The 14,991-nt window shown below is 46.9% G+C and overlaps 1 protein-coding gene across 1 annotated transcript in view; it reads left to right on the forward strand.

Annotated features, from left to right (window-relative positions):
* The first annotated feature begins 13,488 nt into the window (after positions 1-13,488).
* LOC126537888 (ATP-dependent RNA helicase DDX54) overlaps positions 13,489-14,991 on the forward strand; it is a 48,785-nt gene continuing 47,282 nt past the window's right edge. The window contains exons 1-2 of the mRNA XM_055074520.1: positions 13,489-13,704; positions 13,934-14,048. Of these exons, the coding sequence (XP_054930495.1) occupies positions 13,630-13,704; positions 13,934-14,048 (190 nt within the window). The 5' untranslated portion in view covers positions 13,489-13,629. The remainder of the gene's footprint in view (positions 13,705-13,933; positions 14,049-14,991) is intronic.

The following is a 14,991-nucleotide window of genomic DNA, read 5'->3' on the forward strand; positions in this document are numbered from 1 at the left end:
TATTCCTCGGCAGTGCGAGCACCCATGGGTTGCTATGCTACAGTCCAGAGCGTCAGTAGCGTGGAGGTTACCCGTGACGATTATCATAGCGGCATGTCCTGCGCACTTTAGTAGCAAAATGAATAAAGCTTTTATTTTAAGGAAGGGGACGGCTTTAGGCCGCTGTTGGGGGATTAGGAGGGAATGGAATGTGAGTTCCCGGACTGTTGGCTGAAGCACATCGTCATCTCTGTCTTGGATCTTCCGCTTTATGCAGACTCAGGTGCATGTTCAGTTCCACCGCTCTCACATGGGCTGATCGACCCCTTCTACACTACTCGAAACAGGCCACTTTGTCTGCCATATGTCGCAAAGGCTTTCTGTGTTTCAGAGTTAGTTTGTATTCCAATTCCCAGTGTCCTAATGTCCCCGTGTAGTAAATGTTGAATGTTGGATCTCCCTTGTGAAAAAGCTGCGCAGCTCCAAATGAGGTGTTGCAAGTCTGCTCTGCATGACTCCTGGCAATGTGTGCATCGGGTATAAGTGTTCGAAATCGTAGCTTGTCTGGGTTGGTGCCATTTCTCAAGTATGTGTGGTGTGTATGCAGCGTTGGCCCTAACCTTATTCAAAAAAACCTCTTCCGTGCGAGTAAGCCCGCCCTTGTCGTCAAACACATGTACTGGTGTAGCTTCTAATAGTCTCCGTTTACTGTCTGCCTTTATTTTAGTACGAATGTAATGCATCAGTGCTCTGCTAGGAGAGCCTTCGGCCAACATCTTTAAGTATGGATTTTGGTACGCGGGGTTTGGCGAGGAAATGGAGTGTGGGGAGCTGTACGTGTGGGGAGGAGCACCCGCTTGCGCGGCAACTGCGTGAGCGGCTGCGTTTCCCCCATCCGTGCCAGTGTGCCCCGGTGTCCACAGGATTTCAACATTTGTCCCATTGTCCTGTATTCTTTTTAGCTTTTTTCTGGTGTCGTTGGTCACAACATCATCTGTCGTAGGCGCCGTTTATTCGGTCACCGCCTTGTACGAGTCAGTAAGGATCCGATAATTATTTCGCACACTCTGCTCTACAATGTCTCCCATGTCAATGGGAATGCTGTTGACCGCTCCCCATATAGCTAAGAGCTCAGCGTGCAAGGGTGCACCCCCGGGAAGCTGACATGTGTGATAGGCACTGTGTTAGGGTGCAGTTGTGCTAACCCAGGCCATGCTTGCTATGTCGTTTGTGATTGCTGCGTCCGTGTAGATGTCAATGGTGTGCTGCGACGTTCTTAATTCCAATACCTTTTCAAATATTTTTCTAGCTTCCGCGTTTCGTCTGGCAATAGGTCGTTGTTGCCTCCGTATGCCCAGTGGTGCTTCCCATGATGGCCTTATGGTCGCTTCCGCGGGCTCTGGCTTCGCATGGACTTGTTTATCCCATGTCAAGATCTGTTTTCCTTGGGTCGTGTTTTCCAATCGGGATCGCATTGGAATTCGTGCTTCACTGATTATGTCTCGTATGGGTGGAATCGTTACGAGCTTGAGCAGGTCCTCGTTTCTCGTGTGCTTCGGTAGCCCAGTGATCGTACGGAGGGTGGCCCTGTGTAACTTTTCGATGTCGCCGAGGTCTCGTTCAGAGAATTCGTACACGGGTGCCGCGTAAACAATCCTTCCAACCACGACCACTTTTGCAAGCGTTTGGCACGCTTTCTGACGCGCTCCGCCATACTTGCTCGATATTCGTCTAACCATGTGCAACAGCGGTCTCCATTTTTGCTTTAGTGTGCGAATCCATAGCTGGGGGCTGTTGCAGCTAGCAATCTGTGCTCCAAGGATCCTAATTTGTCCATTGGCCGATGTGTAAAGTGATCTGCTTGTTTATATTGGTCGCTTTCTTTCCGTCTACGCTGATCAATTCCGTCTTCTCTGGCGAGAGTTGCAGCCGAGGTTATCTAAAGTGTTGCTAAGGCTCAGGATCGCTGCTTGCAGTTCACTTTGCATGCTCTGTATGTCGAAATAATCCGCTGCTTCCCTCCATATTGTTATATCGTCGGCGTAAATAGAAAAATGGGCCGAAGTGTCTCGCTCAAGACTTTCTGCCACACGTGTCACGGCCAGATTGAACAGCATAGGTCCGAGGATGGAGCCCTGGGGCACTCCCCTATCCAAGTAATAGGTCTTCGGACTCCATCCCTGTGCCTTGCCATGGAGCTGGATTGGTCTGCTTTGGAGGAAGCTACGTATCCAATTGTATGTTCTTTGGCTAGGGTACCTAGTTGGCAATTCCTGTAAGAGGGCCTCTTGTTTCACGTTATCGAATGCTTTACGCATATCGACTGCAAGAATATAGTCGGGCATCTGTTTGCGAGACTTACGGTTGATCACTCTGCGGAGCAACCAGAGGCAGTCATGTGTGCCCATGTTCGGCCGAAGACCTGCCTGCGCAGGATGCAAACCCGGTTGTACTTATTCGATGCAGTGCTGCATTCTTGTGTGTAGCATTCTTTCAATCAATTTGCAGACAGTTGACCTTAGAGCTATGGGGCGTAGGTTAGCTGGTTTCATGTGGTCTTTGCCCGGCTTCGGTATAGGGTAGAGGAGAGATAGCTTTAGTGTATCTGGCACTAGTCCGGATTCCCAGGATTCATTGACAATTGTTAAGAGCTGTTCTTGAGCTTCATTGCTGAGGTTTCGAAGTTCTTGCCAAGACGCTCCATTGTGCCCAGGAGCTGACTTCGTTTTGCCTTGTGCAAGGGCTGCTGCGAGTTCACCCAACGTAAAGGGCGTGTCTAGCTCCTCTTTCGCGTTGTCTATCGTGACAGAAGGAAGCGGTTCCGGAGGCACCTCGGCAGCATGTGGGAAGAAAGTGCGGATGACGCGGTCCTCCAGCACGGCAGGCTCTTCTCGCAAAAAGATCTCCGCGAGAGGAGGCGCGCCTTTCTTGCTCCCAAGCAGGCTCCTTAAGATCTGCCATAGCCTTTTTAGACCGGCTTCCCGGCCAAGCTTCGCGCACGTATTGTGCCACGTGTCTGCTTCGAGTTGTTGTTGGTATTCCTTGATGAGTCGGTATTGATGTTTAAGGCGCATGCGATCTTTGTGACGCTTTCCTTCATACCGGTATTGCTGTGTGAGGCGGTTGACCCTCCGCCATAGATTTGCAAGGTGCATATCCATGTGAGTTGTAGTGTCATCGCATGTAAATAAAAATTGCCTAATGAAGGGTGACCCTCACCTTTCACCACAACGCTCAAGGATGGTTCCCAGCTGTGTGAACTGGTGTCAGTTTACCTATTCTCGATGGCTTAGCGGAGGTGGCTTCGCTGTTGTTTACTTATTATTTCTTTTGTGCTTGCAAGACCTAGTAACGTCGCCGTTGAGAAGACCGAACATGACGTTTCGCAATCATGCATGCCGACAAACTGATGTAAATCTTGTGTGTTTAACAAACATGGGCGTTTTCGAAACTAACTTAGAAATAAACTTGCAGTGCCCAAATATTGTCCACCAGTTTGTCAGTGCATTGAAACATTTTTTTAGCATTCGATGCATTTTTCAGGCCTTCGGTAGCTTTTGCTTACTCGAAACCGGCAAAGACCTTAGTTTCCAATTGTCACAATCACTCTCTTGACCTACAACCATCAATAAACATTTGCCAAGAAACAAGCATTACAGGTGGAGCGAAAGGAAGATGACAGCGTACTAATTGACGCTACCTAATAGCTTGTATGAACTATGAAAGAAATAAAAAATCATAACATTCAATACAGCTAAAGTTGAGTTATTTCACGTAATTAAAACTCGCAAATGTATCCATGCATGAATGTATTATTTATTTATTTATTTATTTATTTACTTATTTATTTATTTATTTATTTATTTATCTATTTCTATACCCTAAAGGCCCTATTGAGCATTACATAGTGGGGATTTACATTATTACATAAATCTCATTTATAAACAATATAAATCGAAGACAAGAATACTAACAACAATACAAGAAAAAAGAAACAGCGAGTAATTTAAACCAAGGTGTCCAGATTATCGTAGTTGTCCAAGGTGCCCAGAATATTAAAAGAAAGTCAACCAAATACATTGATGACGAGCACAGAACATTTCCATTTGCCAATTGCTGCACCATTCTTTTAACCACATTGAGAGATCAGATTGTAGTTCTGCCGCGTCGGCTGTGGAATTTATTTCTTATAAATTACACAATCGTCTGCGAAGAGACGGATTAACAAACTTATGTTATGTCGTTATGTAAACTAAAACAAGGTGAGGGTCGAGCACACTCCCTTGTGGCACCCCAAACTTAAGGCCATTTGCCTTAATGTCACCCGTTATCTAATGCGTTCACCAGAACTAATTTTACTAAGAAATGCGTACCTTCGGCTACATAGCTTGCGCATTGCACTATAATTGAAGTACATGAAACAGTCTCTACTATGTAAAAAATAATGTACACATAACTTTCAACTGCAACCCTTCTGCAAGCAGTTGTACTTGGTGAGCTTCAGGCCAGCATTGGAACGGCTTCGACGGGCCAGACGTCATGTTGATTTTGGGCTTCGAATTTGACTTGAAATGGCCAAAGTTGCTTTGGTCGGTTGCAACGTTGTAAAAGACAGTAACAAAGCGAAGCTCACGGCACCATAATATGCTTGCTTTCATGATTCACTTTTCATGCAGGTGCAAAGTAATCTTGTAAATGCGCATTTATTTTTCATTTAGTACCTTAAAGTTGCTCACTTCAGAAGATGCTGTCATCGGCATCACCACGTCAAATCTAATTAAACTTTGACGTGTGGCAGCTCCACCGAAAAAAAAAATCGTTACGTAACTTAAGGCATTATAACGAACGAAAGTGATTTGTTGTGCCCGTGTGGCACCTGAGGTTGGCTAACTCATCCGTTTGGAAATTTCATTTTCGGCGAATATCATTACCTTTTACCGTATGACAGCAAACAAATGGCACTGTGAACGAATTTCATTCGTTGTAAATGACATTAGGTTTGACGTGTGACTGGGGTGTTGCTCGGGTCGGATTATATATGTAACGGTTAAGTATAACTGACTGACACCGATTGTTTAGACATTCTTCGATCCGTGCATGTCGTTATCTCATCGAGGCGCAGATTGCGTATCTTTAACATGAGGCGATTAAGGGGAACGTTGTCGAAAGCTTTTGAAAAGTCTATGAGGATGGCATCGGTGTAGACGGACATGTGCAGTACTGTGTGCTGATCTGTGACAAGTTCGAAAAGTTGCGTCTGTCATGATAATTTTTCGCAGTAACCGTGCTGGGTGTTAGGAAGTAAATTGTGACGGCTGAGATGTTCCATCGCTTTTGTCTGTATGATGCGCTCTATATAGTACCTCACACGAGATGGACGTAAGTGAAATCGGCCTGTGGTTGGTAGGGTGATTTCTGTTCCCAGATTTAAATACTGGCGGTGAGGACTTACGGAGTCGCCATCTGTCGGAAGCGCCCCGCTCACGTAGTATGAGCGATAACGCGGCACGCTCCTCATAGGTTTGGCTATCGGGGCTCAATAAAAACACTACGCGGGAGCCCTCCTAGACATTTTTGTAAGTGCTCTCGAAATGACGGAAGTTTTTTTTTTTTTTTTACTGTCGAAATAATACCCTTTGGCAAACAGAAAGCACAGAATGGCTTACAGACGCTAGCTCTTTGCCGAATACGCGTACAGTGAACGCCCTTTGCACGCGGTCGCCGCGATGGACTCCCCCGAACCGGTTTCTTGCGTGAAATGTAAGCAATCGCAGAGAGAAAACTATGCGAAATATGTTTTTATAGTGGGCTGTCTGTATAACCAAATGGAGAATAACAGAATGAAGCCTCAATGCAGCGATCAAACGGGTTCGCAGCGACCGACTGCGCGTCTGCATGCATGTCCGCGCACAATGTTACAATGTTTCGCTTTCGCTGCGAGCGCGTTATCGCACCGTGCTATGAGCTTTAGGCAGCAGCATACGAGCATTTTACAGTAGACAAGCTATCGTTGTTGTGTGGACGCTATCAAAGCTCTTCAAAGATAATTTTGTTATAACTATAGGGACTTCGACGCCTACGGCAACTTGTGATATGTCGTCGCGATGATTCAATATTTCTGTTTCTTTCTTTTTTATAAATTCTTGAACATTTCAATCTCATTATTTCTTTAATTGCATCGCACTGTGTTTTTATCGCTCTTCTCGGCGAGCGATTTCGCGCTGCTTCTTTTTCTTAATCCAGCGGTCATAGCAATAGTAAATCGACTGAGCGATTTAATCGCGTCCTGCGCGATCCTCACGACGTCGCCGGAAGTTGGGGAGGAGGCGGCCATTGCACTGGCAATGACGGCATCCTCCAAATACGAATTCCTAGTCATCATCATCATCATCAGCCTGGTTACGCCCACTGCAGTGCAAAGGCCTCTCCCATATTTCTCCAACAACCCCAGTCATGTACTAATTGTGGCCATGTCGTCCCTGCAAACTTCTTAATCTCATCCGCCCACCTAACTTTCTGCCGCCCCCTGCTACGCTTCCCTTCCCTTGGAATCCAGTCCGTAACCCTTAATGACCATCGGTTATCGTCCCTCCTCATTACATGTCCTGCCCATGCCCATTTATTTTTCTTGATTTCAACTAAGATATCATTAATGCGCGTTTGTTCCCTCAAAGAAATCGCCTCTTTTCTTATCCCTTAACGTTACACCTATCATTCTTCTTTCCATAGCTAGTTTCGTCGTCCTCAATTTAAGTAGAACCCTTTTCGTAAGCCTCCAGGTTTCTGCCCCGTAGGTGACTACTGGTAAGACACAGCTATTATACACTTTTCTCTTGAGGGATAATGGAAATCTGCTCTTCATGATCTCAGAATGCCTGCCAAACGCACCCCAGCCCATTCTTATTCTTCTGATTATTTCCGTCTCATGATCCGGATCCGCAGTCACTACCTGCCCTAAGTAGATGTATTCCCTTACGACTTCCAGTGCCTCGCTGCCTATTGTAAATTGCTGTTCTCTTCCGAGACTGTTAAACATTACTTTAGTTTTCTGCAGATTAATTTTTAGACCCACTCTTCTGCTTTGCCTCTCCAGGTCAGTGAGCATGCATTGCAGTTGGTCCCCTGAGTTACTAAGCAAGGCAATATCGTCAGCGAATCGCAAGTTACTAAAGTATTCTCCATTAACTTTTATCCCCATTTCTTCCCAATCCAGGTCTCTGAATACCTCCTGTAAACAGGCTGTGAATAGCATTGGAGAGATCGTATCTCCCTGCCTGACGGCTTTCTTTATTGGGATTTTGCTGCTTTCTTTATGGAGGACTACGGTGGCTGTGGAGCCGCTATAGATATCTTTCAGTATTTTTACATACGGCTCGTCTACACCCTGATTCCGTAATGCCTCCATGACTGCTGAGGTTTCGACAGAATCAAATGCTTTCTCGTAATCAATGAAAGATATATATAAGGGTTGGTTATACTCCGCACATTTCTCTATCACCTGATTGATAGTGTGAATATGATCTATTGTTGAGTAGCCTTTACGGAATCCTGCCTGGTCCTTTGCTTGACAGAAGTCTAAGGTGTTCCTGTTTCTATTTGCGATTACCTTAGTAAATAGTTTGTAGGCAACGAACAGTAAGCTGATCGGTCTATAATTTTTCAAGTCTTTGGCGTCCCCTTTCTTATGGATTAGGATTATGTTAGCGTTTTTCCAAGATTCCGGTACGCTCGACGTTATGAGGCATTGCGTATACAGGGTGGCCAATTTCTCCAGAACAATCTGCCCACCATCCTTCAACAAATCTGCTGTTACCTGATCCTCCCCAGCTGCCTTCGCCCTTTGCATATCTCCCAAGGCTTTCTTTACTTCTTCCGGCGTTACCTGTGGCATTTCGAATTCCTCTAGACTATTTTCTCTTCCATTATCGTCGTGGGTGCCACTGGCACTGTATAAATCTCTATAGAAGTCCTCAGCCACTTGTACTATCTCATCCATATTAGTAATGATATTGCCGGCTTTGTCTCTTAACGCATACATCTGGTTCTTGCCAATTCCTAGTTTCTTCTTCACTGTTTTTAGGCTTCCTCCGTTCCTGAGAGCATGTTCAATTCTAAGCATATTATACTTCCTTATGTCAGCTGTCTTACGCTTGTTTATTAACTTCGAAAGTTCTGCCAGTTCTATTCTAGCCGTAGGGTTAGAGGCTTTCATACGTTGGCGTTTCTTGATCAGATCTTTCGTCTCCTGCGATAGTTTACTGGTATCCTGCCTAACGGAGTTACCACCGACTTCCATTGCACACTCCTTAATGATGCCCACAAGATTGTCGTTCATTGCTTCAACACTAAGGTCCTCTTCCTGAGTTAAAGCCGAATACCTGTTCTGTAGCTTGATCTGGAATTCCTCTATTTTCCCTCTTACCGCTAACTCATTGATCGGCTTCTTATGTACCAGTTTCTTCCGTTCCCTTCTCAGGTCTAGGCTAATTCGGGTTCTTACCAACCTGTGGTCACTGCAGCGCACCTTGCCGAGCACGTCCACATCTTGTATGATGCCAGGGTTAGCGCAGAGTATGAGGTCTATTTCATTTCTAGTCTCGCCGTTCGGGCTCCTCCACGTCCACTTTCGGCTATCCCGCTTGCGGAAGAAGGCATTCATTATCCTCATATTATTCTGTTCTGCAAACTCTACTAATAACTCCCCCCTGATATTCCTAGTGCCTATGCCATATTCCCCCACTGCCTTGTCTCCAGCCTGCTTCTTGCCTACCTTGGCATTAAAGTCGCCCATTACTATAGTGTATTTAGTTTTCACTCTACCCATCGCCGATTCCACGTCTTCATAGAAGCTTTCGACTTCCTGGTCATCATGACTGGATGTAGGGGCGTAGACCTGTACAATCTTCATTTTGTACCTCTTATTAAGTTTAACAACAAGACTTGCCCCCCTCTCGTTAATGCTATAGAGTACCTGTATGTTACCAGCTATATTCTTATTAATCAGGAATCCGACGCCTAGTTCTCTTCTCTCCGCTAAGCCCCGGTAGCACAGGACGTGCCCGCTTTTCAGCACTGTATATGCTTCTTTTGGCCTCCTAACTTCACTGAGCCCTATTATATCCCATTTACTGCCCTCTAGTTCCTCCAACAGCACTGCTAGACTCGCCTCACTAGATAACGTTCTAGCGTTAAACGTTGCCAGGTTCATATTCCAATGGCGGCCTGTCCGGAGCCAGTGATTCTTAGCACCCTCTGCTGCGTCGCAGGTCTGACCGCCGCCGTGGTCAGTTGCTTCACAGCTGCTGGGGACTGAGGGCCCGGGTTTGATTGTGTTGTTCATATAGGAGGTTGTGGCCAAGTACTGCACCAGGGTGGCCAATCCTGCTCTGGTGAGGGAGTGCGTTACCGGTTCTGGTCACCGGGATCAGGCCACACTCCAGGCCTGTTTATGCAATTTTATCAACACGCGGATTTTTTTTTTCTTTTTTTTTTAATCCGGTGGAAAATTGCCGGCACCGGGATTCGAACCACGGACCTCTTGCAAGCGAGGCGGGTGTTCTACCTCTACGCCACCGCTCAGTGGCAGAGCATTCAACTGCAGAATTCATAGTGAGCGACTCCAAATCGGCTCCAGGTCTAACCAACCGAGTCGACGCCGACCTCTCCACCGCTGACGCTCGCTCGTTTCGCCGGTCGGGCCGGGACAGGCTGGTGTCCTATCGGGACCTCCTTGATCATTGTAAACATGTGAGGGCCAAGTACCCTGCAGCGCACAGAACATTAACTAAGTGGCAATCGGTGGCATGGCGTTTGCTCCAGACCAACACCTTCCCTAACCCTGTAGCCTACAGCCGCTGTTACCCAGGACCGTATAGAGCCGAATGCAAAACCTGCAAAGGCAGGGCATACCTTCAGCACATGGTTTGGTCGTGCCCCTCAAACGTGGTCACGTCCAACAGAAATATCCCTCTTCTTTAGAAATCAGGTCTGTGGAGCAGTGAGAGACCGCACTGCTCAGCACCGATCCGGAAGTGCAAGTCCGACTCGTCAGGATGGCTGAAGACGCCGCCGGGGCCCCTGGCTGCCGCCTAAAGTGGAAGAAAACAGAAGAGGATCTCCCACCTCTTCCCCTTTCCTTGACCCCATCATGGGCACACAATAAAGTTCTTCTCTCTCTCTTAATCCAGTACATTCATTGTTTGGTACTAACGCAAACATGAGCATATGCCTTCTTCTTTGATGTGCATCTTTCCGTTCCCTTTCCGTTCAACTGAACTTGCCAGAATCTAGCATCAACAATTTCATAGATCAAACCTTCATGACTTCAGCTGGGCAGCGTGTGCGAGCGAGCGTCTCAGTGCGTCCTTTCTGCTACTCACCGAACATCACAACTCTGACGCCGTAGCAGAAATCTTCCTCAAGAAAGGGCTTGCTGCACACCCGAGTTGTAGCCGATGGGGGCTTGCCGGCTCTAAGTTTCGCGATCCAAGCTTCACGCAGCTTCTTGTCCCGCGGGCACGTGTGAAGGCTGACACCGGGCTCCGTTGCGTACGTCCGGCACTGCGGTACCGAGCAGTAGCCTACTATGTTGGACGCCTTCAAAGGCAGCCACTACCTTTTATAGTGCTTTCAAGTGTTGGCAAGCCGACACCCGCAGTGGGAAAACCTTCCCTCTCAATCAGAACCAAAGCGCCGGCGGGATCTTAAATTTTCATTTTCAGCTCGCTTCGGCGCTTCCGAAGAAGCCGAAGCGGCCGCTGTGTCCACGTGATCCCTCATACCACGTCACGCCGACGGTGGCGCCAGCTTTTCCAGTGGTGGAACTCGGCCCCAATAAGTACCACATATGCAGATTTCCAGTCGTTCGGTATACAGCCTGAATCAACGGATTGCTGGAAGATTGATGCGAGCAGGTTAGCTGAATGATGCCATGTTAATTTAAGTAGTTTGACGCGGATGTCATCGAGGCCGGGACTGCTTTTGTGCGAAAGTCAATTGACATCGCACCGAGGATGGCTTACTCACGCTTGTTGATCTTGCAGACCACTATCGTCGGGGAGGTCTTTGCTGCCTTTCTCGAGTGGGGACAAGAACCGTCTGTCGACAAGTTTACGCAAAGAATTCTTCAAGCATACCGGATGCCGCTTCCAGAAGCGGCATCCGGTATGCTTGAAGAATTCGTGGAGATGCTTGAATAATCCGGTATGCTTGAAGAATCGAGTGGTCAGGACCGTGCCTTCCAATCTATTGCGCATGAAAAGTAACATCCAGCCAGTTTCGTGCTCGGCTGCTGCATGCGCGCCAGTGCTCCATCTTGCTGATACCACAGAAATGGAAGACGTGAAAGCAGGACTTCGCTGAGACACTCATCGACCACTCCTTCAAGTATTTCGTCCACGTAACCCTATCCAGTGAGTGTGTGATCGAAGAAGATGGGACTGATTATAGCACCAGCGTAAATTCCGCATCCCACATTGAACGACCACTGGTACTGGTGCCAATTGCGCTTTACCCAGTGCTCATTGTAGTCGCTCCAATAGTGTTTATTATGCAAATTTACCTGGGCGTTTCTGTAAAAATTGGCTTCCTCTGGGTACATGATGTTGCTCAAAAAGTCCAGTGACTCATCGGCTTTTGTCAGGACCCAATTCGAGAAATCTAGACAATTCTACAGGTCCCTATCTTCCAAGCATTGGGGCTGGTTAAGGTGCTACAGGTGTAAGGCTTTCGTTTAGAATCCTCCAAGCTGATAACCTGGAAATCCGTACCTGGGCGGCCAAGTCCCGCACGCTATAGCATGAACGTTTGAGGCCATAAATCCTACAACATCGGGGCGTAGGCTAGGAGGGTGCTCGGAGGGTGCTTCGGAGGGTGCTCGGGATACTTCTGATCGAGGTACGCGCGCCGCGCCTGGCGTTGTGCTGCAGTTAGCGAAAAGCAGCTCGGCCCTGGTGAGGCAGTTAGTTTGGCGTGTACTGAACTTTAGTGGGGCAAGTTCGTGACGCTTTCCTTCGCCCTGCAACATCATATACCCGTATGATATACCTTTTTTCGCTGCTCACGCTTGTCGAAAACGCGACGGTCGATTGCCAAGAAATAACACGGGAGTGTGTTGCTTGCGCCGGCAGGACGCGCACAGGATAACGCCGAGGAGCTCAAAAACCAAGAACTTGAAAATTCTGTCTTCTGAGCGACTGAAAATGGGCTTTGCACCCAGGCATTTGTCTTGAGTGCGATTAGAAGGAATTCTGCGAGCGTGTAACGTGGTGTGGCTGAGAGCCTGTTTTCTGGCCGCCTCCGTGTACTCTGCGTACCATCGCGTCGGCTGAGGTCAAGTTGTCTTGGAAACGCGCTCTCACTCGTGTAATTGTGCTCTTAAAGTGCGGGAAATAACGACCGGGAAGGGAGGAATGCTTGGAAACCAGATGTTTTCTTCATATTTTACGGCATTGTTTGCGAGGAGTCAATTTTCTGCGAAATATATGTAAAAGTGAATTTATTTCTAATGGCGTCCATTCACCACTTAGGCACGTTTCACCTCTACACGCACTATTCCTGTTAGGTCTAGATACCGAAATTACACATGCTTGTCATTTACTCTTTTTCAGCTGATGGCGTTCGGTGTAGCTTCGAACGGCAACTACTGCTGCTTACCTGGTGCCGCAACTTTGGATGGATGCACAACAAGCCCGGAACGAGCATATATATGGAGGAAAATAAACATTTCATCATTTCAGAAGACGTCTTGCGTTTACTTTATGAAATTGCACGTGGAACAGGATCTATAGAGGCTTGTAAGTATCGTTCGCAATCAATTTTACTAAATGATACTACGATTTAGCGCCAAGGCCGCGCGTGATTCAGCAGTAGAAGCGAAAAAAATAAATGCGTCGGCGTGGCGTGTACCAGCTGGCGTTCAAAACGCGCGCGCCCAAAACCGAAACCGGTACTTGCTAATCCCATTCGCTTGGGGCGCTCGCTGGACTCTATGGGAATGTCCGCTCTTGTTGAATTTCTTTCTCTATGCGTGACCTTTCGCGTCGAGATCACGGAACAAGAATCGAGATTTACTGCGACGTTTGGTTCCCAGTAGCTATGCCATAGCTTTTATTCGGTGCGTGCTTGTTCGACTGCCCTGCCGTGGCTCTGCCTGCAGAGCGAAAACACATGGGGAACACAATGGGGAACACAAAAGCCAACCGCACATTTTGATGTGCGAGCATATGTTGGGCTGACAGGTTTAGCTTCAATCGCATTGCGCGATGCTTACTTCTAAGTTTTTCTTTCCTTCATGGCAGTCAGGGTATTTCCTATTTTGTTTCTTTCATCCATGTTAAAAAGTGATATTTTCACTCAAATCCAATATAAATAGTTTAACTGTTATTCTTTAGATAAATCTTACACACACATATCTAAACCGTGATCATCCGTGATTGAAGACGTGAAAATAAAAATTCTACTTGCTTTCACCGCTACCGTCGGTATAATTCCCTTCACTATTCACACGGCTCCTATCAAGGTGCCTGAGACGAGTATTCTCACGACGCACACGTGTTTTGCTTGTGTGCGTGCTGTCGTTCCAATGTGCCGGTCGCCGTGGCGTAGGCAAAGCGTTTATAGTTCGCTGTAGTTGCTCGGTTTTACTGAAGCATGAAGGGGAAGAAGTCAAGAGGGCCCAGAAAGAAGCATGACGCGAAACCGCGTAAGAAACAGCAGCCCGCAGAGGTGAGTTCTTATGTTTTGGTATTTGTAAAGTGCGATGTTCAATCCGCCAGCGCAAGTTGCGCTAAACGAACGAAATTTCTACGCGAAACTATTTGACAACGTGTTTAGTTGTGTTTTGAAATGGCTGATGTGATGTCTTGCCGCGGGGACTAAACTAGTTTGCTTTGAATGCCCACTGTCATAACAGCACGGCTATATCATGCATGCCCCGTCATGCATTTAAACGCAGGCTGCACAATCGTTTCTGGATGACGAGTCGGAAGAGGAGGAGGACTTCGACACTATGAAGTTGGACGCGGCGGCTGCTGCCAACAAGAAGAAATCGGGCGGCTTCCAAGCCATGGGTGAGCAAAGAACACGGCCGCGGAGTCTTGGTTTACATCTTGTGTGCCCGACGTGTTGACAAGCTAGATCACGCTTTTGGTTTACATATCGTTGGCACTCTTAATAGTGCCACGCTCAGTTTGCCGTGTAGGAAGGTATGTGTAGCGTGCTGCTCGATCTACTGCTTATTCGTGGTATAGTGCACCAAACATTTGGGGGAGCGGGAGTAGCGGGCGGCCGTGGCTGTGTAACTTGCAAGCCAAATACCTGAAAGCAGAAGTGAGCGGGCCAAGTGGTTTATGAAATGTAGAGCTCAAGTTGCCCCTCATGACCAACCTGACATTTTACACAGAAGTGGCATAGGCTGAAAGTACTTTTGATGCTCTTTCTGCGCGCCATAATATTTCTCACAGCTAACGGCTGATGGGTCGTATGTGAGTATTGTACATCCTGCAAAAAAAAAACAGCTGTTCACAACTAATACATGTTTTAATTTTTCATTCCGCTTACGAACCTTAGTGCAATGACTTCACTAAACCTTCATGCCATCTGTATTTGTGCGCCATTACTACATACTTCATTAGTGGCAGCAACTAATCCTCAGCTTGTATATGTCATTGCAAAGGGACCTTCTAAAGTGTTTGCAGATCCTGCAGATATGCTTGTAGTAGCAGCCTGACACTTGCCACATCAGTGACTGCTGTGCATCATTGGTTCGCTAGTTTGTCTGAAATATTATTTCAGTTCAATCTTTCGAAAAATAGTTGGTGAATTGCACTTCGTATTAAAATCTAACGAAAAGATACAAAAATGAAAGGAGTACTACTCCAAATGCCATATGTTTATTCATTAAGATCGCAGCCATCTTTAAATGCAGATGTGATCACGTGCACGTTTCACTTCAGCACTTTTGTTCACGTTTATCAGATCAGCATTTGCGCATGCACATGTTGTTTTCAAAAG

This window comes from Dermacentor andersoni, chromosome 4 (assembly GCF_023375885.2).
Source record: "Dermacentor andersoni chromosome 4, qqDerAnde1_hic_scaffold, whole genome shotgun sequence".
In the NCBI taxonomy this organism is placed as follows: domain Eukaryota; kingdom Metazoa; phylum Arthropoda; class Arachnida; order Ixodida; family Ixodidae; genus Dermacentor; species Dermacentor andersoni.